Here is a 23,952-nt window from a genome sequence, read left to right on the forward strand (position 1 = left end):
GCGCTACGTCATCACGGCGCGTCGCGCGGGAAGTCGCGGGGAAAAGGGAAGACGCCCCTTCTTAATTCCCTCGCTTCCTTGCTTGCTCTCGAGACACCGCCGGCCCGAAGGGCTCCTAAGTGACTGGACAGGGACGGAGGGGCGGCGGCTATGGCATCCGGGACGACAGCGACGGTGGCCGAGGCAAGGAAAAGCTTGCGCCGCAACCCCGTCGGGAACCGCCGGCGCCTGCCTTTACGTAGGCGCAGCACAGCTGGCGTAGCACGCCGACGCACCGCCCCGACGCCTGTGAGCTCGCGAGAGGTGTGGCTCAGCACAGCTGGCGAAGCACGCCGACGCGCTGCCCCGCCGCTTGTGAGCTCGCGAGAGGTGTGGCTCGCGCGAGGGGCGCGGCCTTGAGGCACGATCCCCTCTGGAGGCGGGATCTGGGCGGGCAGTCGAGAGACCAGGCCCAATAGAAAAGAAAGGCCCGAGCGCTCGCGTCCCCACGGGTCGCCAGAAACTTGGCGGAGCGAGCCAAGGGCGGAGTTTGAGAAAGGGGCTGCGTCCAGTGAGTGGAGCGGCGAGTACAGCGCGTCGACGGCGGAGGCGGGAAGGGGGCGGAGGCCGACCGAAGGCAGCTAGGGACTGGCTGAAGGGGGTTAGCGAAACGTTAGCGGTCGGGTCTGGGCAGGGGGTGGAGCTGGTTGAAGGAACGGGGCAGTCCCCTGAGGAGTGGGGCTGGTTGAAACGCTAGGGGCGGGATCTGGCGGAGTGGAAGGTATCGGTCCGGCCCGATAAGGGGTGGAGTTAAGTGAATCGTTAAGGGTGGAGTCGAGACCGGGGCCGGGGCCGGGGCCGGCTGAGTGAAAGGGTGGGTGATTATCCCGGGAGATAGGCCGAAAGGGCAGGTTCGTGAAGGAATGGGGTCTGGGCCGGGCTTAGAGGGCCTGGGAATGGGGCTTAGGAGAGTAGAAGGGGTGGTGATTGGTTGGAAAGGGCAGGCCCTAAAACGGACTGAGTGAGCCCGGGGGCTCATTGCTCCGTGAAAGGGCAAGACCAGGGAAAGAGAATCGTGTAAAAGGGGTGGAGTCTAGCGGGCCGGGCGGGGCCAGGTAGAATGGCCACCTGAGTGGAGGGAGAAGGCCTGAGAGAGGCGGAGTTTGGAAGGCTGTGGAGAATCAGATCGCGTAAGGAATGGAATCTAATAGAGGGGGCGGAGCCTGGAAAAGGGCAGAGAGGTGGGGTCCTCAGGGCACACTAGCCCCCTCACATACCCACGCTCCCCCCCACACCCCCAGAACCGCGGCAGGGGCCAAGCCTCCTGAACTATGACCTCCACCGGCCAGGATTCCACCACAACCAGGCAGCGAAGAAGTAGGCAGAACCCCCAGTCGCCCCCTCAGGACTCCAGTGTCACTTCGGTGAGGCCCTAGACCCGCCCTGATGAGGGGGAGAGGGAGCAAGTTGGTCATGCCCTGGACTCTGACCCTTCTCTCTGATTCACAGAAGCGAAATATTAAAAAGGGAGCCGTTCCCCGCTCCATCCCCAATCTAGCGGAGGTAAAGAAGAAAGGCAAAATGAAGAAGCTCGGCCAAGCAGTGGAAGAAGACCTAATCGTGGGACTGCAAGGGATGGTGAGCAGGATCTGGCTGCGGTTTAGCCTCGTATGACAATCAAAACCCAAAGGTTCCCCACCCTGGACAGTTCCCTCTGACTCAGGGCCTAAAATGGATCTGTGTCTCCTTTTTTTTTCCTCTGCAGGATCTGAACCTTGAGGCTGAAGCACTGGCTGGCACTGGCTTGGTGTTGGATGAGCAGCTAAATGAATTCCATTGCCTCTGGGATGACAGGTGAGGCTGGGTCCTCCAGGCTGTCTCCAAACCACAAAATTAGAGCCCATTAGCAAGAATAAATCTTTTCTTACCCCAGCCTGGATACTGGAAGCAGATGATTTGGGGAGGTAGGGCGCACACTTGAAAGGGTTCTTCTATGTAGCTAACGAACATTTATTGAGTGCCTATTGTGTGCCAAGAGTTGGTGATACAAATGTACCAAACAACAGACAGGGTCCCTTCTCTAGGAGTGGATTGGTGAGTAGGAGGGCAGATCATTAAACAGCCAACAGCAGTATGAGGTGTTTAATGAAGACAGACTTAAGACCAGGGAATTCAAGGGTGTATAATAGAGGATCCTAAACTAGTATCCAGGCTTCCCAGAAGCCTTTATAGAGGAAGAGACATTTGTACTGAAACAGAAGGATGAAACCTCCCATTTGCTTTACTTTTCAAAAAGAATCAGCAAATCCTTTTGGCTATATGTTCAAAATATATTCACCATTTGACCTCTCCTCACCACCTCCACTGCCGCCATCATCATCACTCACCTAGACTTGCAGGGGCCTCCTCCCTGGCCCCCTACTTCCAACCTCACCTCTATTATCTGTTCATGCAGCAACCTAAAAAAATATGTATGAGATGATGTCTTTGTTAAAATACTTTAAGGAGGCTGGGCACGGTGGCTCACGCCTATAATCCCAGCACTTTGGGGGGCCAAGGCAGGTGGATCACTTGAGGTCAGGAGTTCAAGACCGGTCTGACCAACGCGGTGAAACACTGTCTCTACTAAAAATACAAAAATTAGCCGGGCATGGTGGCACGCACCTATAATCCTAGCTACTTGGGAGGCTGAGGCAGGAGAATCGCTTGATCCTGGGAGGCGGAGGTTGCAGTGAGCCGAGATTGTGCCATTGCACCCCAGCCTGGGCAACAAGAGCAAAACTCTGTCTCAAAAAATAAAAATTAAAAAAAAAAGTACTTTAAGGGCGAACCGTTGCCCTCAAGGTAAAGTCCAAATTTTTCATCCTGGCCTCAAAGGTTCCACATGATCTGGCTCCACATCACTTTGTGACCTCGTCAGTCAATCCTTCTCACCCGCACTAGTCCCCTTGTTCTTCCAACATGCCAGGCACCCTCTTGCCTCTGGTCTGTACCCTGACCAACCCCTTTCCCAGAGATTCTTTTCGGCCTTCTCCTCTTCCAGCTACCTTTCACATCCCAATGAGACTTTCTCAGAGAAGGTTTTGCCTGGCCAAACCCTACCCCAATACCTGATCTTATTTTCCTAGCCCATGACGTTGTTTGCTAATATCATACTTGTGTGTTTACCAATTAATATCTATATCCCTTATTCCAACCTAAGACTAACTTACTATGGGAAAAAGACTTCTTTTATGGAATACCTATTTACCATCTATTGAGGAGCTAGGGATACAGCAGTAAACAAAACAAAAGCCTGTGTCTTCAGGGAAAAGGGGGAAGACAGACAATAAATAAACAAAAAGTAAATGATACACTGTGGTAGAAAGAGCAGTGTTATGGAGAAGCAGTAAAGGGAGGATAGTAGGAGAAAGTACAGTGGAGGAGACTTCAATTTTAAATAGGCTGGTCAGGGAAGGCCTCACTATTTGAGCAGGGATCTGAAGAGGTGAAGGAGTAAGTCATGGAGACAGCTGGAGGAAGAGTATTCTAGGCGGAGGTTGGGGGGCAGCTAGAGTAAAGTTCTAGGGCTGCCTGAAGAGTATTTGGTTCAACTGAGAACCAGGGAAGAGACCAGTGTAGGTGAAGCGAAGCAAAGGAAAGGGAGGGGTAGGAGATGGGGTCAGAGAGGTGATGGAGGACAGATTGTTTAGGGCCTTCTGGGCATGGGGAATACTTTGGCTTTTACTCAGAATGGGATGGGAGCCTCGAAGGGACATGAACTGATTAGGGTTTTAACCAGTGTCTGGCTGCTATGCACAGAAAGGACTGTTGAGGTGGCGAGGGTCGAAGCAGGGAGGCCGAGGAGATCCCGCCACAGCCCAGGCAGGAGGGTATGGTAATAGCAGTGGCAGTAGTGAGGAGAGGGTCACACACCACAGCTGATGGGAGGCAGGACTGACACCACAGTTTTAGGGTAAACAGCTGTGGAAGGGTGGATGGGGAGATGTGAAGAGAGCAGATGTGGAGCTCCCCAGTGTCCCCATGCATCTGTGACTGTGTCTTCATCTCCCCAGCTTCCCGGAAGGCCCTGAGCGGCTCCATGCCATCAAGGAGCAACTGATCCAGGAGGGCCTCCTAGATCGCTGCGTGTCCTTTCAGGTAAGGCCCCCAAGCCAACACTCTGGGTGAAGGGCAGGGAGCTGACCTGACCTGGGTGCAGCCCATGCCTTAACCCTTTATCCCCCCTTTATTCCTCATCTCTCCCCAGGCCCGGTTTGCTGAAAAGGAAGAGCTGATGTTGGTTCACAGGTGAAGGCGTGGGAGCCTTGTAGGGATGGGGAGGAGCCTGCTCTGGACAAACCAGGGCAAGCTAAACGCTTTGGGAAGGAATGTCATGGTCTCTGTGGCCAGCCTTGGGCAAGTCGCTGAGCCTTTCTGAATCCGTGTCATCGCCTGTAACAAGGGGACCAGTAAACATAAGTTCCTCAGGAGAGTTTGATGTGTGTCAGGTGCTTAGAACAGGGCCTGATATATAATCAGCCCATGATGAGCTATTACTGTTATCATGACCTGATTGTGTGAATAGATGGTGAATGTGTGGACAGAGTGATCGGGGTTCCCCCAGGGGCTGCAGGAACCCAGATTTAGAGGCCTGGTGCTATGTGGCTTGAGGAAAGCTAGCTTCCAGAGCAGGTATCTGAGCTGAACTTTAAGAGGAGAAAAAGAGTCAGATGAAGAGGGTGACTGAGGGAAGGGAAGAACAGACAGCTGGACCAGTGTGGCCAAAGGCCTGAAAGTAGGATTTGGTGTGGCTATTGCAGGGGAGCAGAGAATATTACTGGAACTGAGGCGGGCTAGGGAAGAAACAGAATGTGTCTTATATCCTGGCTATTCCTTCAGGTTGACAGTTGGGGGAGCCAAGCCCTAATTTGACCAGGGGGTTGGTGTACGGACAGCTCAGCTGGGGAAAAGACAGGGCCCTGAATCTCATCTCCCATCTGTGTCTAGCCTAGAATATATTGATCTGATGGAAACAACCCAGTACATGAATGAGGGAGAACTCCGTGTCCTAGCAGACACCTACGACTCAGTTTATCTGCATCCGGTATGGATGAGAACTCTGGGGGCAGGGAATGGTGGCAATCTTGGGGTCCCCATCCCTATGCCCACCCCACCCTGGGGGAAGCAGCTGAGTGGATAGGGCTGTTCTCTCCCTTACTCCCTTTCTGGCTCCCCACTGTCTCTCCAGAACTCATACTCCTGTGCCTGCCTGGCCTCAGGCTCTGTCCTCAGGCTGGTGGATGCGGTCCTGGGGGCTGAGATCCGGAATGGCATGGCCATCATTAGGTAGGACTCTCCAGCATTTGATTTTTTACGTTGTTTTAAAGTCCTTCCTTCAAGTGTAAAATGTATTGATATGTGATATGGGTAATATATTCATGTGATTCAAGAATCCAAAGGTACAAAAGAGAATGTAATTAAAAATCTGTCTCCCATCCTTGTCACCCAGACACCTGCCTCCTCTCATGGGAGGTAGTCATTGGAACCACTGACTCATATGTCTTCCCACAAAGTCTTATTCAAGAAATAAATACCATATTTCATTGATTCTAAGGTGTACATTTTTTCATATCTGTAACATCTTGAAATCCAGATGCATCTTACAAACAGCGACACCTCAGAATTCCATTGGCAGTATTTTCTGCTTCGTTTTTGGCATGTAAAATCGTGGTACATCTTATCATCATTGGCATCCCAGAACTGATGAAATGCAAAAGCTTTCTCCTCCCTCCCGTTTTTAACCACAAATGGTAGTAACATGACATACTCCCTTCGTACCATCTTTTCACTTACACATCTTGGAAACCTTTCTCTAACAGTATGTATCTTGGAGCTCGGTAGAACACCATTGTGTAAATGCACTCTATGTTAATCAGTCCCCGACTAATGGGCATTTTGGTTCTCCCCAGTCATTTGCTGTTTTAAAAAAAATGCTACAGCAAATATGCTAGTACCTTTATAAAAATAAAATTTTATTTTATACTAACATAAAATAAAAATAAAATTTTATTTTATACTAACATAAAATAAAAATGTTACTTAACCCTTTTTAAAATACAGGTTGTGGGCTGAGTTCCTGCAACAGAATGACTGGGTATGAGAATGAATGCACTGATCATTTTATTTATTTATTTATTTATTTATTTATTTTGAGACAGAGTTTCGCTCTGTCACCAGGCTGGAGTGCAGTGACGCAATCTTGGCTCACTGCAACCTCCGCCTCCCGGGTTCAAGTGATTCTCCTGCCTCAGCCTCCCAAGTAGCTGGGACTACAGTTGCCTGCCACCACACCCAGCTAATTTTTTGTATTTTTAGTAGAGACGGGGTTTCACCGTGTTGGCCAGGATGGTCTCGATCTCTTGACCTCGTGGTCCACCCGCCTCGGCCTCCCAAAGTGCTGGGATTACAGGCCTAAGCCACCGCACCCGGCCTTTATCATTTTAATGAACATTTTCAAATCTCCTTTGGAGACAGAGGGGTAGATTGGCAGGGGGTGAGAGTTTTAGGGCCTCCATTACTCAGTTCCCGGCAGATTTTTAGGCATCAGCATTAAAGGAATTGGTGGTCCAGGATTAGAGAGCAGGGGATAGTCTGTCTCTGCAGAGGAGGACCCCTCACATACTCCAAGCTGTTACTTTCTTGTCTTGCCCAGGCCTCCTGGACATCACGCCCAGCACAGTCTTATGGATGGCTATTGCATGTTCAACCACGTGGCTGTGGCAGCCCGCTATGCTCAACAGAAACACCGCATCCAGAGGTCAGCAACAGAGGGCAGATGTGATGGGGGTGGCATGGGGTGGGGTGTCCTGGTCTGGGCTCTTCCCCCAGATTCACCTTGATCCCCTTGCACAGAGTCCCCTCTCTCTCCTGCTCCTAGGGTCCTTATCGTAGATTGGGATGTGCACCATGGTCAAGGAACACAGTTCACCTTCGACCAGGACCCCAGGTATACCCCGACTCCCACCTAGGTGCTAGACTCCCAGCCACCTCCCACCCTTACAGGCCCAGCCAGAAGGAAGAAAAGGCATTCACATTCATGGGGCCTATCCTGGGATCAGGATCTGTGCTACTTTCTGTGTGTCTGCCATCTCTCCTAATTTCACTCTGAGGCAGGGACTGCTGGGTTCCCTATTTTACAGATTGGGGGACTGAGGCTTATAGGTTAAGAGGTCACACAGAGAAGAACTGGGAGAGATGGGATTTGACCCACAAATATTTGAAGATCTTATTCACTGATTAACCCTTGGGTTAGAGTGAACCTCAAATTACTGCTTTATTTTTTCTGATTAGGATAATGCTTCAAAGTGTTTGTTTATCCTTTCAGTAGATAGTAAAAAACAAATATAAATAAATAAATAGCAAACTATTTGTTTAAAGAAATTAAATAATACAGAAGTGTCTGAAGTAGTGAGTCTCCTCTAATTTCCATTACCTCAAAAATAAGTGTTGACAGTTTAGGTTATATCCTTACAGATTTTTTCTATAGATGTCTGAATTTTTATTATTATTGTTATAATTATTAATAACACACTGCCTAATGGAATAATTCTCCACATGTTCTTCGACAACTTGCTTTATTCATTTAACAGCGTATCTGGGACACTTCTCCATGTTAGTACCTCTTAAAGTATCTTGTTCTTTGTAGTATTCAATTTTATGACTGTACCTCTGGTTATTTAACCCCAGGACTTTTAAGATGCTTCCCAGTTTTTGCTATTACAGGCACTTCTACCGTGAATAGTCTAGTAAATATGTAATTCTGCACTTCTCTGAGTCTATCTGTAGGATGAATTTCTAACAGTGGGTTGCTTGGGCCAGAGAGTTAGCATACTTTAAAGTCTGGTATACACTGCCAGACTTCCCTCCAGGAGGGGACCAGCTTACCCTTCCTGCAGAAAGTGATTGAGCAAGTCCTTGTCAGTAGGGGACATTACTAAGTACATGTTGAGTATCCCTTATATGAAGTGCTTGGAACCAGAAGTATTTCAAATTTCAGATTTTTTCAGATTTTGAAATATTTATATTGTACTTAGTGGTTGAGCATCCCTAATCTGAAAACCCAAAATCCGAAATACCCCAATGAGCATTTCCTTTGAGCATCATGTTGGCCTTCAAAAAGTTTAGGATTTTAGGGCCAGGTGAAGTAGCTCACGCCTGTAATCCCAGTACTTTGGGAGGCCGAGGCGGGCGGATCACCTGAGGTCAGGAGTTCAAGATCAGCTTGGCCAACATGGTGAAACCCTGTCTCTACAAAAATACAGAAAAATTAGCCAGGCGTGGTGGCACACACCTGTATTTCCAGCTACTCAGGAGGCTGAGGCAGGAGAATCACTTGAACCTAGGAGGCAGAGGTTACAGTGAGCTGAGATCGCACCACTGCACTCCAGCCTGGGTGATAGACTGAGACCCCATCTAAAAAAAAAAAAAAAAAAAAAAAAAAATTTTAGGATTTTACAGCATTTCAGATTTCAGATTTCTAGATTAGGGATGCTCAACCTGTAGTAGTTTCATCTAGCCTTCTACTCAGCTGACTACAGGGAATCCACTTATCCAAGACATTTTACATCTGAAGAATCCAATTTAGGTTGGTTGTTCTCTAGACATTGCTTTATTGTTTTCCAGCATTCAGTGTTCCCAACAGGTGTCTGCTTTTCATTCCTTTCCAAGTAATCTACTTTCCTCTCTGCAAGGTTATCTTGGTGTTCTTTTTATTATTATTATTAGACAGGGTATCACTCTGTCACCCAGGCTGGAGTATAGTAGCATGATCATAGCCCACTGTAACCTCAAACTCCTGGGCTCAAGCAATCCTCCTGCCTCAGCCTCCCAAGTAGCTAGGACTGCAGGCATGTGCCACCACACCCAGCTAATTTTTTAAATTATTTGTAGAGACAGGGTCTCACTATGTTGCCCAGACTGGTCTCGAACTCCTGACCTCAAGTGTCCTCCCACTGCAGCCTCTCAAAACGCTGAGATTACAGGCGTGAGCCACTGTACCTAGCCTTGATGTTCTAAACTTTTACCCTGGCCTTTTCACTCTGTTTAATAGTAGGTAGACATTTTACATCTGAAGATTCATGCTTTTCTTAAATTCTTGGAAATTATTTTCTATTAGATCTTTGATAATTTCTTCTTTGTTCTCTCTGTTCTCTTTCTAGGACTTCTGTTAGTCAGATGTTAGACTTCCTGGGTTGATCCTCTATGTCTCTCTCTTTTTTATTATTTATTTATTTATTTATTTATTTTGGAGACAAAGTCTTGCTCTGTTGCCCAGGCTGGAGTACAGTGGCACAAATACGACTCACTGCAGCCTCGACCTCCCGGGCTCAAGCAATCCTCATGCCTCAGCCACCTGAGTAGCTGGGACCACAGGTGCACACCAGCATACCCAGCTAATTTTTTAATCTTTTGTAGAGACAGGGTCTCACCATGTTGCCCAGGCTTCTTATTTTTTATCTCATGTTTTCTGTCTCTTTTTTCTTTTGCTGTGACCTGGGAGATTTTGTCAACTTTATCTTCAAGCCCTTCTGTTGAATTATGTATTTAGATATTCTGTTAAACTCCAAAAGCTCTTTCTTCCTCTCTGTTTCTATGCCCTCTCATTCCTGATCTTGTTTTTATAGAGTATGGATTAGAAGTGCCAGCTGGGCGCGGTGGCTCATGCCTGTAATCCCAGCACTTTGGGAGGCCAAGGTGGGTGGATCACTTGAGGCCAGGAGTTCGAGACCAGCCTGGCCAACATGGTGAAACCCCATCTCTACTAAAAATACAAAAATTACCCAGACGTGATGGTGCGCACCTGTAATCCCAGCTACTCAGGAGGCTGAGGCAGGAGAATCGTTTGAACCCAAGAAGCAGAGGTTGCAGAGAGACAAGATCATGCCACTGCACTCCAGCCTAGGCAATAGAGGGAGACCCTGTCTCAAAAAAAAAAAAAAAAAAAAGGAAGTGCCTTAAGTTTCTTCTGTTGTCTGAATTATGTCTCTTTATTCTGAGGCTGGTTGAATTATTTTTTTCTTGGTCCTTCTCTTTTATGCTGATGGTTTTCCTCAAATGTCTAGCAATCCTTATTTGGCTATTTATACCCAAGAATGAAGGCCCATTGTAGGGGGCTGTCAGAGGACTACTCTGTTGCAGTGTTTGTAGGTCTGTTTTCCTGAAAGGCATTTCCCCAGAATGGGGACAGGGAATGTCCACTGACAGGTTGCAACTTTAGCGAGTGTGGGCAAGGACCCGGGCATTAGATGGGATCCTGTCAGATGTCAGAACAAAGGAGGCCTCTTCTTTGGGGTAACATCTCTTTTTTCCCTCAGCCTTTCCAAAGGTGTGTCTGTTGTACTTATCTTTTCCAGTCTAGCTTTGGGCTTTGTTGGTCATCTCTACTGTTTTATTATGGTGGGTTTTTAATACTTCATTAATTTTTCTGGTTTTATCTTTATTAATTTTTTCCTCCGACATTCTTTATTTTGTTCATTTCTGGCTTCTGGAATTTAATACTTCAACATTTATCAACTCACTGGCAGATCACATTTCATCTATACCTGTACCCACTGCCCTCTTCCTATTTTCCTTCAAAGCTAATCCCAGATACCATATAATTTCTCCTGTAAATATTTCAGAATGCATCTCTAAAACATAAGTACACTTTTTTTAGAAAAGCATTAACTTAGTATCAATACCTGAAAATTAACAATAATTATTTTTTTAATCTGCCAAGGGTCTCCCATTCAAAGAATTCTTTAATATCACTAATCATTCTTTTTGTTTGAATAAATGCATAGGAGGCTATAGCTGTGTGTTCTTTCGTGGGTACACTATTGATTACACACACAGATGTGAAACACTGTGAATATATTCAGTGCATTCTTCCTTATGAACAAACATGTGTAAACAAACAAACAAAAAGAACATGTCCATGCCCTTGGATCTCCCAGCTCCCCATCTCTCAGTCTCTGAACTCCAGCAGCAGGGAGACAAACTGGATAATCCTTAAAATACTGTTGTGAAGACAAGGAAAGCAGATGATCTAAACCTAAGTAGTTAAAAGAAACAAGTAACTTTGTTGCATTGGTGATTCAGTGAATTGGCTCTTCAGAAGGGATTTTGTGTGCATTGACCTGGATCTGTACTGGATTTCTCCAGAAAGGAAACCTCAGGTTATCTTGGGTGCCCCCTTATCCTGCTCAGCATGAGACAGAGCACCCTGGGGCCCCTGGAATCTCAAAGTCTACTTTCTAGAAATTCATTGAAGTCTCTTATTCTCTGACATCCTTCCACTCTCTCTTTCTGGGTTGCTGTTTGTTTACAATTTCTTTACTGTATTTTGACTGGGGTGGTAGGAGAGTGAGGAAGTAAACCTGTGCTATCAATCCACCATTTAACTTGAAGGTGGTTGAACTTATTTTGAATTTCCCTTCTGTTTTCTTTTTAAACTTAGCTTGAGTGCTAGTTCTGCTGTTTGTTGACTTTGATGGCTCTCTTTTACAGTCAGCTTTCTTCAGATCTTTTCTTTATTCGTGTCTTCCCCGATGATATTTTTTTTCTTTTTCTTTTCTTTTCTTTTTTTTTTTTTTTTTTGAGACAGTCACGCTCTGTCGCCCAGGCTGGAGTGCAGTGGCCCAATCTCGGCTCACTGCAACCTCTGCCTCCTGGGTTTAAGCAATTCTCCTACCTCCACCTCCCAAGTAGCTAGGATTACAGGCATGCGCCACCACGCCCAGCAAATTTTTTGTATTTTTAGTAGAGATAGGGTTTCACCATGTTGGCCATGCTGGTCTCGAACTCCTGGCCTCTAGTGATCCGCCCACCTTGGCCTCCCAAAGTGCTGGGATTACAGGCGTGAGCCACTGCGCCCAGCCCTGTGATGATAATTTTTATGTCCTACTGTGTTTCTCTTCCTCTAATGATTAACTTACTAAAAGTTTAGAACCGAGATTTATCTATCAATGTCAAAAATAAAACAATCATCCTCCACCTACTCAAGACCAGAGCTTTTGCATGTTTTTATTCCCCAATTCCAAGCTCTTTTCCCTCAATTTTAAGAATCTTTTTATATCACTTGCATTAAGTTTCACAACTACATTATCAACCCATTAAAATGTGACTCTTAAGTTTGTCTAGATTCAATGCATACCACTATTTCTTGCATTTCCCTAAAAAAGCTGCCTTAGATCCTCTCTGGAATAAAGCAGGAGGTAAATGACCAGATAGAAGGATGGATGGATGATAGATTAATCATTTTGCTTTCCCCAGTCAGAATTAAGCCCTCCCATGGCCCCTTGCTGGGCTTTCTGTCAAAACACGTGCATCAAATCTTTTCAGTATCTGTTTTGTGTGTCGGTCATTCTCATCCCTCTGAGTGCTCATTCTCTCGCCTATAAAATAGAAGAGGTAGTAGAGGTGGCCTGTAAGGCATTGGGGAGAAGGAACTGCCCTTTCACTGGCCTCATGACAGCCCCAGCCAGCACCCCCTCTCCAGTTCCACCCACAGAAGCAAGTCTCACCCCTACCCCCCAGGTCTCTCTACTTCCTGCTAGAGAATCACCCAGCTCCCCAGCCTGGCTTGAGGCTCTTTTCAGCCTTAGCTGGCTGCCCCCAGCTAAGAGCCCCATGCTCCATTTGGGCCTCCAGTGTCACAGGGTTTGACCTGCTGTTACTACTACCTTTGTCATAGGGGCAGGTAGTGGGCAGACATGATCTAGAGTACCCCACAGAGTCAGGAGCCCCCATCATCTGGGATAGACCCTAGAGCTGAGCCTGAAATTGGGTGGGCACTGAGGGGGCAGTGATGTTTGCTGAGGGAGAGGTTCTGGTGAGAGACTAAATGAATGAGCGAGTGAGGTAATGGATAAAGATAAGAATGAAAAAATGGTAAGATGATTAAATTGGTGACTGAATGTAAGGGTAAATTAATGGAAGAATGGATTAAGTAATGGGGAAATTAATGAATGATAGAATGAACAAGTGGTTGAATGGGGAAATGAGTGGTAGAGGAAACTGGCAACTGTTGGGTTGGGGGTGTCTATGGGGATTGACTTCTCCAACTCTCTTGCCTCTTTTTCTTCTGCCCCTAGTGTCCTCTATTTCTCCATCCACCGCTACGAGCAGGGTAGGTTCTGGCCCCACCTGAAGGCCTCTAACTGGTCCACCACAGGTTTCGGCCAAGGCCAAGGATATACCATCAATGTGCCTTGGAACCAGGTCAGCATCCACCCACCTCTGCCCCCAAAGTGAGGCCCAGCCCTGCCCTTCTGTCAGCAGCTCGGGACAGGTGGCTGAACATCCCCCATCACACTCCTGTGTCTGCAGGTGGGGATGCGGGATGCTGACTACATTGCTGCTTTCCTGCACGTCCTGCTGCCAGTCGCCCTCGAGGTCCTGGGGGTCTGGGGTGTGTTGGGAGGAGGAGTGGCCTTGAAGGTTAGGCTGTGACGGTAGGTAGCCTCATGGAGTCTGTTCCCTCTTCAGTTCCAGCCTCATCTGGTCCTGGTGGCTGCTGGATTTGATGCCCTGCAAGGGGACCCCAAGGTAAGGCAGGCTCCCTGGGGCGGCAGGTGGGTTGCACAGAGCCAGGCTGACCCTCCATGTCCCCCCAGGGTGAGATGGCCGCCACTCCGGCAGGGTTCGCCCAGCTAACCCACCTGCTCATGGGTCTGGCAGGAGGCAAGCTGATCCTGTCTCTGGAGGTGAGTGACTCACCTTCGTCCCTCAGCCTGTGGATCCTGGAGGGCTTAAGAACGAAGCTTTCAAGTCCGACAGGAGTTCCTGGCCCAGCAATTCACTTACTAGCTGGACAACCTTGCATAAATCACTTCACTTCTTTGTGCCTCCACTTTCCTTCTCTAAAACGAGCATAATAATGGTAATCACCTCCTATCATTGTCCAGTAAATTCAATGAGGCCCCCTTCTAAGTTCCTTGTTGCTTGACATTTGGTATGCACTCTTATTATCATCATTATTATTATTCCCTGGTCATGTCTGGTCCTTTCCTGATCCCCCTTCACAACTCCTTGCCCCAGGGTGGCTACAACCTCCGTGCCCTGGCTGAAGGTGTCAGTGCTTCGCTCCACACCCTTCTGGGAGACCCTTGCCCCATGCTGGAGTCACCTGGTGCCCCCTGCCGGAGGTGAGCCCAGGTGGAGGAGGGGAAAGCGGGAGCCTCACTGCCCACCCACATTCCTTGACATCATATTTTCTCCCTGCCCTGCAGTGCCCAGGCTTCAGTTTCCTGTGCTCTGGAAGCCCTTGAGCCCTTCTGGGAGGTTCTTGTGAGATCAAGTAGGAAGTGGGGTGTGGGCCTGGTGTGGGGTGGAAGTGGGATTAGCCCTGGGGGAGACTGTCTTCAGACTTCTCTGACTTTACTGGGCTGCCTTGGTGGGAGAGTGTCAGGCCCTCTCTCTCCCTGGGCCCTGGTTTCAGGCCTCCCACCCCTTTTTCTGTTTGGGTCACCTGAGTTCCAGAGTATGACAGGGATTCAGATTGAGAGGGTAGGACAAACGTGGCCTCCCCCTTGTAGCTGAGACCGTGGAGGGGGACAACATGGAGGAGGACAATGTAGAGGAGAGCGAGGAGGAAGGACCCTGGGAGCCCCCTGCGCTCCCAATCCTGACGTGGCCAGTGCTACAGTCTCGCACAGGGCTGGTCTATGACCAAAGTATGATGAATCACTGCAACTTGTGGGACAGGTAGGCATTTGGAGGGCTGGATGAGTAGGTGTTGGGCGTCCCTCCCCCTCAGGCACTAAGCCTCTACCTCTCGTTTCCCCACTGCTAGCCACCACCCTGAGGTACCCCAGCGCATCTTGCGGATCATGTGCCGTCTGGAGGAGCTGGGCCTTGCCGGGCGCTGCCTCACCCTGACACCACGCCCTGCCACAGAGGCTGAGCTGCTCACCTGCCACAGGTCAGACCCCGGTGCCTGGGGTGGGTGGCTTCCCAGGACTGTGGATGAGGTCTCAGGGGCTGGAGCTTGGGTTTCCCCTCCCGGGGAGCTGCTGCAGGACTTGAGAGGGGCTGAAGTTCCTGTCTTGGGGGTGGGGCCCAGGGAGGGGACAGACTCTCCTCACTGTCCTGCGGGTGCTCCTCTCTGTGCCTCCAGTGCTGAGTACGTGGATCATCTCCGGGCCACAGAGAAAATGAAAACCCGGGAGCTGCACCGTGAGAGTTCCAACTTTGACTCCATCTATATCTGCCCCAGTACCTTCGCCTGTGCACAGCTTGCCACTGGCGCTGCCTGCCGCCTGGTGGAGGCTGTGCTGTCGGGAGAGGTGTGTCCTCTGTGGGCTGGGGAGAGGAGGACCTGGGGAGAATGGAAAAAGAGGGCCACCTGCTGTTTCTGGAGGCTCTGAGAGAGTCAAGCAGGGCCTGAGAAAGGAGGCCATGGGGAGGGGCACGGGAGGGGGTGGGCCTAGAGGCTGGGGGAATAATGGAAGGAACTGGAGAAAGGGAAGAGTGGCCAAGTGCGGTGGCTCACGTCTGTAATCCTAGCGCTTTGAGAAGCTGAGGTGAGCTCAGGAGGTCAAGGCTGCAGTGAGCCACGATTGCACCACTGCACTCTAGCCTGGGCAACAGAGTGAGATCCTGTGTCAAAAAAAAAAAAAAAAAAAGGCCGGGCGCAATGGCTCACACCTGTAATTCCAGCACTTTGGGAGACTGAGGTGGACAGATCATGAGGTCAGGAGATCAAGACCATCCTGCATAACATGGTGAAACCCCGTCTCTACTAAAAAACACAAAAAATTAGCCAGGTATGGCAGCAGGCGCCTGTAGTCCCAGCTACTCAGGAGGCTGAAGCAGGAGAATGGCAGGAACCCGGGAGGTGGAGCTTGCAGTGAGCCGAGATCGCGCCACTGCATTCCAGCCTGGGCAACAGAGCGAGACTCCATCTCAAAAAAAAAAAAAAAAGGAAGATGAGGGCAAGCTTGAGGGCAGGCTGTCCGATCTTAGCACCCTGCTGCTTCCCAGGTTCTGAATGGTGCTGCTGTGGTGCGTCCCCCAGGACACCATGCGGAGCAGGATGCAGCTTGCGGTTTTTGCTTTTTCAACTCTGTGGCTGTGGCTGCTCGCCATGCCCAGGCTATCAGTGGGCGTGCCCTACGGTAAGGACTCCCTGGGGACCCCCCAAATCCTGATCCTTGTGGGGACCTGGATGCTCCCCCCAGCCCATCACTTACTCATGCCCCATGGTCCACCTCCCAGGACTTCCCCAGAAAGAAGTAAGGGTGCAGCCCTTACCCAGAGAAGGACCGAGGATGTAGCCTCTCAGTGCTTATTTAGATAGGACCCCCAGATCATGTTACCTGGGCGCTTATAAAACAGGATCCAGGGTCCCACCCCAGCATTTCTGGCCTACAGCAGCTGCCTCGACAGAACCCAAGTCTAGGCTCCTGATGCATACTCCAGAAGACCCAGGAACCAGCCCCCAGCATTAGCTGCCCAAGGCCCAGGGTCCAGTTCCCTAGCAATGACCCAGAAGAGCCCAGGGCCCAGCCCTGAGCACTTGCTCGGGCCTACCAGGCAGCCCTCGGGAACCAGGATCAGACTTTTCTCCTTAACTGATAGGACCCAGGGTCCTGCCACTCAGCACTAAATGCCCCTGCAGACCCCAGGGGTCTAGCCCAGCCCTCTTCCAGGGGGTGAGTATCCTGGATTACTGAGGTGCTCTCTCCTCCCCAGGATCCTGATTGTGGATTGGGATGTCCACCATGGTAATGGAACTCAGCACATGTTTGAGGATGACCCCAGGTAAGGGGCTGCAGTCAAGGGCCGCAGTGTGATCAGGGAGGTGGGTGAGCACCTCAGGGGTACTGGAGCCCCTAACCAGCCATGGTCCCCTTCCCACCCCCTCCCCGGCAGTGTGCTATATGTGTCCCTGCACCGCTATGATCATGGCACCTTCTTCCCCATGGGGGATGAGGGTGCCAGCAGCCAGATCGGCCAGGCTGCGGGCACAGGCTTCACCGTCAACGTGGCATGGAACGGGCCCCGCATGGGTGACGCTGACTACCTAGCTGCCTGGCATCGCCTGGTGCTTCCCATTGCCTACGAGGTACAGCTCAGGATAGATCGCAGGATGTATGTGACACGCCTGTGCAGGTGGCAGCCTGGACCTGCCTCCTCGGCATGTGTGTGTGTGACTGCCACGTGGCTAATCATATGAGACAGCCCATGGGTGTTTAATGAGACTACCAGGGCAGTTGGTGGCTGTGATCACCTTGTGTATTTGTGCACAGGTGGCTGTACATGACTGCCTTCTCTGTGTGACACTGTGTGAGTGACTGTCTTGGCTGTGTGTGTGAGGACCTTCTGACTATGCAGCAGTGGCCCGTGTCCTGGCTGGATCTGTGTTGTATGTGTGTGCCATCACAAGTGCTTGAGTATGTGCGTGCCATCACAAGTGCTTGAGTGTGTGTGTGTGTGCAACTCTGTGCAGGCAGGTATTTCTCACCTTTTCTCTGTGTGATGGGTGTGATATTGTATGTCACTAAATGCAACCATCTCTGTGACAGCCTGTGTGGGACCTTCTGGATGTGGAAGGCTGTGTGTGACAGCAGTCACTGTCTGGCTGTCTGCCCTGGCTGTTTGTGTGTATGTCTCTGACTGGGAGGTAGCTGCCTTCCCTCTGTGTGAGCTGGGGGGCTGGTGACTTGTGTATGGCTGACTCTGGGAGGGAGGGAAGGGGTGTGAGCACCGCTGTGTCACCCTGGGCGCTGGTGTGCATCTTTGGATCTGCATGTGCCTCTGACTGTGCATGGGTAGCTAGGACAGCCTTCTGTGTGTGTACAACTGTATGTGCAAGTAACCAGCTCTTGTGGACACACCAGAGTGCATGTCGCCGTTGTGGCTGTGTGGTGATGGCATGTGTATGTGACTGTGCAGGGTGGCTGTGGGTTATTGTCCTCTTTGAGAAACTGTGTGTGTGTACATGACTAGTGCAGATATATAGTACTGGTCTATGTGGTACTGTCTGTGTGGCAGTACGTGTGGCTCTGTGTGACCATCTTCTCTGTGTGTGGTGCTTGCGTTGCTATCTTCTGTTATGGAAGTGTGCAAGCACCTCTCTTTGGCACTGTGTATATAAAACCCTGTATCTTGTGTGTGTGTGTCCCACGTTTGACCCTGGGGTATGTGTGTGTGAGGACATGTCTCTCTCTCTCTGTTTTTCATGTCACTCTCTTGACGTGTCAGTCTGTCTCATGTTTCATGACTCTGTCTCATGTCCCCATCTGTCCCTTTTTTTTTTTTTTTTTTTTGAGATGGAGTCTTGCTCTGTCACCCAGGCTAGAGTGCAGTGGTGCAATCTCGGCTCACTGCCAGCTCTGCCTCCTGGGTTCATGCCATTCTCCTGCCTCAGCCTCCCGCGTAGCTGGGACTACAGGCACCCGCCACCACGTCTGGCTAATTTTTTGTATTTTTAGTAGAGACAGGATTTCACTGTGTTAGCGAGGATGATCTCAATCTGACCTCGTGATCCGCCCACCTCGGCCTCCCAAAGTGCTGGGATTACAGGCATGAGCCACCACGCCTGGCCCCCATCTGTCCCTTTCTACCATCTCCATGTCTCTAAGTCTGCATCTATTTCTTCTATCTCTGAGTCTGTATCTCTTTTCTTCCCCTCTTCATTTTCAGTCTCTGCTTTTGTGTCTCCTAGTCTCCAGGTTCTGTGTCTCCATCTCTCTGACTTGCATCTCCCTGTCTTCATTTGTTCTTTTCTCCATGTCTCTGGGTCGCCATCACTTACTGCCTACCAAAAGCCCCTACCCTCGTGCTTATACATCTCTTCTCTCCCTGCCTCAGTTTAACCCAGAACTGGTGCTGGTCTCAGCTGGCTTTGATGCTGCACGGGGGGACCCGCTGGGGGGCTGCCAGGTGTCACCTGAGGGTTATGCCCACCTCACCCACCTGCTGATGGGCCTTGCCAGTGGCCGCATTATCCTTATCCTAGAGGTAACTCTCTCTTGGTCCCTCTTCCCACAGTGGGAGGGTAGTTTGGAAATGTTGGCACCGTCACTTAGGACAGTTTCCTGAAATCTCCTTTGAGTGTCCCTGTCTGGGATTGTTGGCACATACTGGGTAGTAATAAGAATAACAGCAACATTAACAGCCTTAATTGAGTGCTCACTATGTGCAGAGCACTCTTCTGAGCACTTCATGTGTCTTATTCATTCAGTTACTTGGCAAAGCAGCCTTATGAAGTAGGGTCAGCTTACCTCATTATTTTCCTCTCTGAAGATCAGGGAAACTGAGGCACAAAGAGGTGTGATGACTAGCCTGAGATGGCACATTTACTGATGGCAGAACCAGGACTTGAACCCATGCACCCTGGCTCCAGGGTTTGTGCTTTTTACTCTACCTGAACTGCCTCTAACAAGTTCCTGGGACAAAGGAAATTCACTGACCTTTGTAAATGACTCAGTGTCCCCACACCCTGTGCCTCAGTTTCCTCATCTTTATGAGGCAGGCTAATCATGGAGGAATGCCTGGCATATGGTAAATGCTGGATCTTTTGGATTTGTTTGTTTTTTTTTTTTTTTTATTGAGACAGAGTCTCGCTCTGTCACCCAGGCTAGTCTGCAGTGGCATGATGTCAGCTCACTGCAGCCTCCACCTCCCGGGTTCAAGTGATCCTCCCACCTCAGCCTCCTGAGTCGCTGGGATTACAGGCACCTGCCACCACGCCCAGCTAATTTTTGTATTTTTAGTAGAGATGGGGTTTCACCATGTTGGCCAGGCTGGTCTTGAGCTCCTGGCCTCAAGAAATCCACCCACCTCAGCCTCCCAGAGTGCTGGAATTACAGGCATGAGCCACCGCACCTGGCCTCTGGTTACTGTTATGCATTGTTCAGATATTAACCCGCTCAGCAACCTTCTGTGCTCTTATTTTCTTTTTTTTTGAGACGTTGTCTTGCTCTGTTGCCCAGGCTAGAGTGCAGTGGTGCGATCGCAGCTCACTGGGTTCAAGCAGTTCTCTGCCTCAGCCTCCCAAGTCGCTGGGATTACAGGCGCCTGCCACCACACCCGGCTAATTTTTTGTATTTTTAGTAGAGACAGGGTTTCACCATGTTGGCCAGGCTGGTCTTGAACTCCTGACCTCGTGATCCACCCGCCTCAGCCTCCCAAAGTGTTGGGATTACAGGCATGAGCCACCGTACCTGCCTCTTTTTTTTTCCTTTTGAGACAGCATCTCGCTCTGTCACCCAGGCTGGAGTGCAATGGCGCTATCTCGGCTCACTGCAGCCTTCATCTCCCAGGCTCAAGCAAGCAATTCTCATGCCTCAGCCTCCCGAGTAGCTGGGACTACAGGCGCATGCCACTACGCCTGGCTAATTTTTGTATTTTTAGTAGAGACGGGGTTTCACCATGTTGGCCAGGCTGGCCTCAAACTCCTGACCTCAGGTGATCCACCCGCCTCGGCCTCCCAAAGTGCTGTTATTATAGGGGTGAGCCACCATGCCCGGCCTATGCTGTTATTTTCACAACTTTACAGATGAGGAAAATAAGTCACAGAGAAATTAATTAGCTTGCAAAAAGTCCCACTTACTATGTGCCCAGTACTGCTTGTGACAGGACACGGTGGGAGTTAAGAACACAGATGACTCCATCAGAGAGCCCAAGTTCAAACCCCAGTGCTGCCTCTTCAGCTGTTATGACCTCGGACAAGTCATCTAACCACTCTGAGCCTCAGTTTATCTGTAAAAAAAAATAGCGACTGGGATTCCTGTAGAGTTTAAAAAAAGTCAATACAGGAGTCCATGTGGAGAAAGAGTCCAGTTGTTCCTGTACTAGGTCAGGGCAGGGGCTTTTGTATGGGTTCACAGCAGTCGTCTTGTGCAGGTCAGGTCAGTGGTTACTGTATGATGTGAGGCCAGGGGTTCCTGGACAGTGTGAAGACGGATTTCTGTATGGCATGAAGGCAAGTTCCTGTATAGATTGAGCGCCTGTGGTTGTGAGGATTGAGTTAATATGCATGAAGTACTTAAAATCGGATCTGGCACACAGCAAACAATAAATGTCAGCTGTTACTAATGCTTTTATCAGTATTGTTATCTTGCACTTTACGTCACAATTTACTCCCCACAACAACCACCTTACACAGTGGGTGCTGCCCATCTTAAAGATGTGGGTTCTGTTCACTTGTTCCCAGTACTCCCCCTCCCTCTCCAGACTTGCAGGGCTCAGTAGGGAGGATTGGGGAGGCAGGACATGTTGCCCTCCAAATTCCCCAATGAACCCCCACCATACCTTTCCCTCCCCTTTTCCTTAACAAAGGGTGGCTATAACCTGACATCCATCTCAGAGTCCATGGCTGCCTGTACTCGCTCCCTCCTTGGAGACCCGCCACCCCTGCTGACCCTGCCACGGCCCCCACTATCAGGGGCCCTGGCCTCAATCACTGAGACCATCCAAGTCCATCGCAGATACTGGCGCAGCTTACGGGTCATGAGTGAGTGGATTTGGGGGCAATGGGAACTCAGGGAAGGAGGGGGCTGAGGGGCAGGGATTAGAGGCAGGAAGGGGGACAGTACCCACACTCAAGGATCTCCCTCCCTGATTCCAGAGGTAGAAGACAGAGAGGGACCCTCCAGTTCTAAGTTGGTCACCAAGAAGGCACCCCAACCAGCCAAACCTAGGTTAGCTGAGCGGATGACCACACGAGAAAAGAAGGTTCTGGAAGCAGGCTTGGGGAAGGTCACCTCGGCATCATTTGGGGAAGAGTCCACTCCAGGCCAGACTAAGTCAGAGACAGCTGTGGTGGTCCTCACTCAGGACCAGCCCTCAGAGGCAGCCACAGGGGGAGCCACGCTGGCCCAGACCATTTCTGAGGCAGCCGTTGGGGGAGCCATGCTGGGCCAGACCACCTCAGAGGAGGCTGTCGGGGGAGCCACTCCGGACCAGACCACCTCAGAGGAGACTGTGGGAGGAGCCACTCTGGACCAGACCACCTCAGAGGATGCTGTTGGGGGAGCCACGCTGGGCCAGACTACCTCAGAGGAGGCTGTAGGAGGAGCTACACTGGCCCAGACCACCTCGGAGGCAGCCATGGAGGGAGCCACACTGGACCAGACTACGTCAGAGGAGGCTCCAGGGGGCACCGAGCTGATCCAAACTCCTCTAGCCTCGAGCACAGACCACCAAACCCCCCCAACCTCACCTGTGCAGGGAACTACACCCCAGATATCTCCCAGTACACTGATTGGGAGTCTCAGGACCTTGGAGCTAGGCAGCGAATCTCAGGTAAGGCCCACCACACCCAGGTAGGGGCAAGGAGGGGCAAGAATCGGGCTTCTCTGATACATCTCTTACTTCTGCGTGTCCAGGGGGCCTCAGAATCTCAGGCCCCAGGAGAGGAGAACCTACTAGGAGAGGCAGCTGGAGGTCAGGACATGGCTGATTCGATGCTGATGCAGGGATCTAGGGGCCTCACTGATCAGGTGAGCTCAGGGAGAGGCTGGGACTGTGGCTTCCTTCTCTTGCCAATTTGTGTCTCCAGGTAGGAGCATGTGATGTATAAACATATAATGGGGAGATGGGGTCTTCAGCTTACCTAGTTTCACCCACCCACTCCAGGCCATATTTTATGCTGTGACACCACTGCCCTGGTGTCCCCATTTGGTGGCAGTATGCCCCATACCTGCAGCAGGCCTAGACGTGACCCAACCTTGTGGGGACTGTGGAACAATCCAAGAGAATTGGGTGTGTCTCTCTTGCTATCAGGTATGGAGCAGAGGAAGGGGATGGGGCGGAGGTTGGCCCGGGAGCAAACTGCAGGGGGATGCTGACCCCCACCTGAAACTCACACCCCCAACCTCAGGTCTACTGTGGTCGTTACATCAATGGCCACATGCTCCAACACCATGGAAATTCTGGACACCCGCTGGTCCTCAGCTACATCGACCTGTCAGCCTGGTGTTACTACTGTCAGGCCTATGTCCACCACCAGGTGGGCCCTGGGTAGACCCTTCGACATGTGCACTCACCCCCCACACGCACACCCCTTCTGTGATTGGGTAAAGGGAGACCACAGGCCCCTCTGCATGGCTGCCTCATGTGATTATTTTGCATGGGGCGGGGGCTGTGGGATAGTCCAGAAGACAGAGTGGTTGAGGGCTGGAGTGGGGGCAGCCCTGCAGCTGAGGTAGAGGGGTCCTCACTCTCTCTCACCTGCCCTATTCTTGCCTCCTCCTCAGGCTCTCCTAGATGTGAAGAACATCGCCCACCAGAACAAGTTTGGGGAGGATATACCCCACCCACACTAAGCCCCAGAATACGGTCCCTCTTCACCTTCTGAGGCCCACGATAGACCAGCTGTAGCTCATTCCAGCCTGTACCTTGGATGAGGGGTAGCCTCCCACTGCATCCCATCCTGAATATCCTTTGCAACTCCCCAAGAGTGCTTATTTAAGTGTTAATACTTTTAAGAGAACTGCGACGATTAATTGTGGATCTCCCCCTGCCCATTGCCTGCTTGAGGGGCACCACTACTCCAGCCCAGAAGGAAAGGGGGGCAGCTCACTGGCCCCAAGAGGGAGCCAATATCACGAGGATAACATTGGTGGGAGGGGAGTTAACTGGCAGGCATGGCAAGGTTGCATATGTAATAAAGTACAAGCTGTTAAAAAACCTGGAGAAAGCCTTTTGACTTTGAGCAGGTGGAGAACCCCACATCCCTGGCCAGCAGAGCCGATGAGTAATGAAGGAATGAGGGAGTGGGTCTCTGTCAGATCAATCCCCTGCCCATCCATTGCTCCCAAAAAACTAACTGAAAATAGAGCAGCCATCTTGACTGGCTCCATGGGATATGAAATGGTAGAATCCATGAGAAAATGGGTGCTTGCCTTATAAATAGGAGCCTCACAGCCAGTCCCAGCCACACCCACACCCTAGGCTGAGAAGGCAAGAAAACTAGCAGGAAGTATCCTGACCAGGCCTGTT

At 50.4% G+C, this 23,952-nt stretch overlaps 1 protein-coding gene across 9 annotated transcripts; it reads left to right on the forward strand.

Moving 5' to 3' along the window:
• Positions 1 to 23,640, forward strand: HDAC6 (histone deacetylase 6). Of its 9 annotated transcripts, none has more exons than XM_063634332.1 (29): positions 1 to 183; positions 1,281 to 1,403; positions 1,489 to 1,617; positions 1,745 to 1,833; positions 4,035 to 4,119; positions 4,229 to 4,269; positions 4,969 to 5,065; positions 5,210 to 5,307; positions 6,674 to 6,778; positions 6,899 to 6,967; positions 13,095 to 13,221; positions 13,330 to 13,395; positions 13,489 to 13,548; positions 13,617 to 13,706; positions 14,041 to 14,147; positions 14,232 to 14,299; positions 14,538 to 14,706; positions 14,795 to 14,923; positions 15,119 to 15,287; positions 15,985 to 16,118; positions 16,696 to 16,764; positions 16,876 to 17,068; positions 18,817 to 18,966; positions 21,289 to 21,463; positions 21,578 to 22,254; positions 22,338 to 22,451; positions 22,588 to 22,734; positions 22,832 to 22,960; positions 23,208 to 23,640. In XM_063634332.1, the coding sequence occupies exons 2-29, from the start codon at positions 1,311 to 1,313 to the stop codon at positions 23,274 to 23,276; spliced, it is 3,648 nt and encodes a 1,215-aa protein (XP_063490402.1). In that variant the 5' UTR covers positions 1 to 183; positions 1,281 to 1,310; the 3' UTR covers positions 23,277 to 23,640. The 9 variants fall into 9 exon arrangements, with proteins under 9 accessions (XP_063490402.1, XP_055124051.1, XP_055124058.1 ...); XM_055268076.2 differs by lacking the exon at positions 1 to 183 and adding an exon at positions 386 to 550; XM_055268082.2 differs by lacking the exon at positions 1 to 183 and adding an exon at positions 447 to 640.
• The last annotated feature ends 312 nt before the right edge of the window (positions 23,641 to 23,952 follow it).

This window comes from Symphalangus syndactylus, chromosome X (assembly GCF_028878055.3).
Source record: "Symphalangus syndactylus isolate Jambi chromosome X, NHGRI_mSymSyn1-v2.1_pri, whole genome shotgun sequence".
Lineage (NCBI taxonomy): Eukaryota > Metazoa > Chordata > Mammalia > Primates > Hylobatidae > Symphalangus > Symphalangus syndactylus.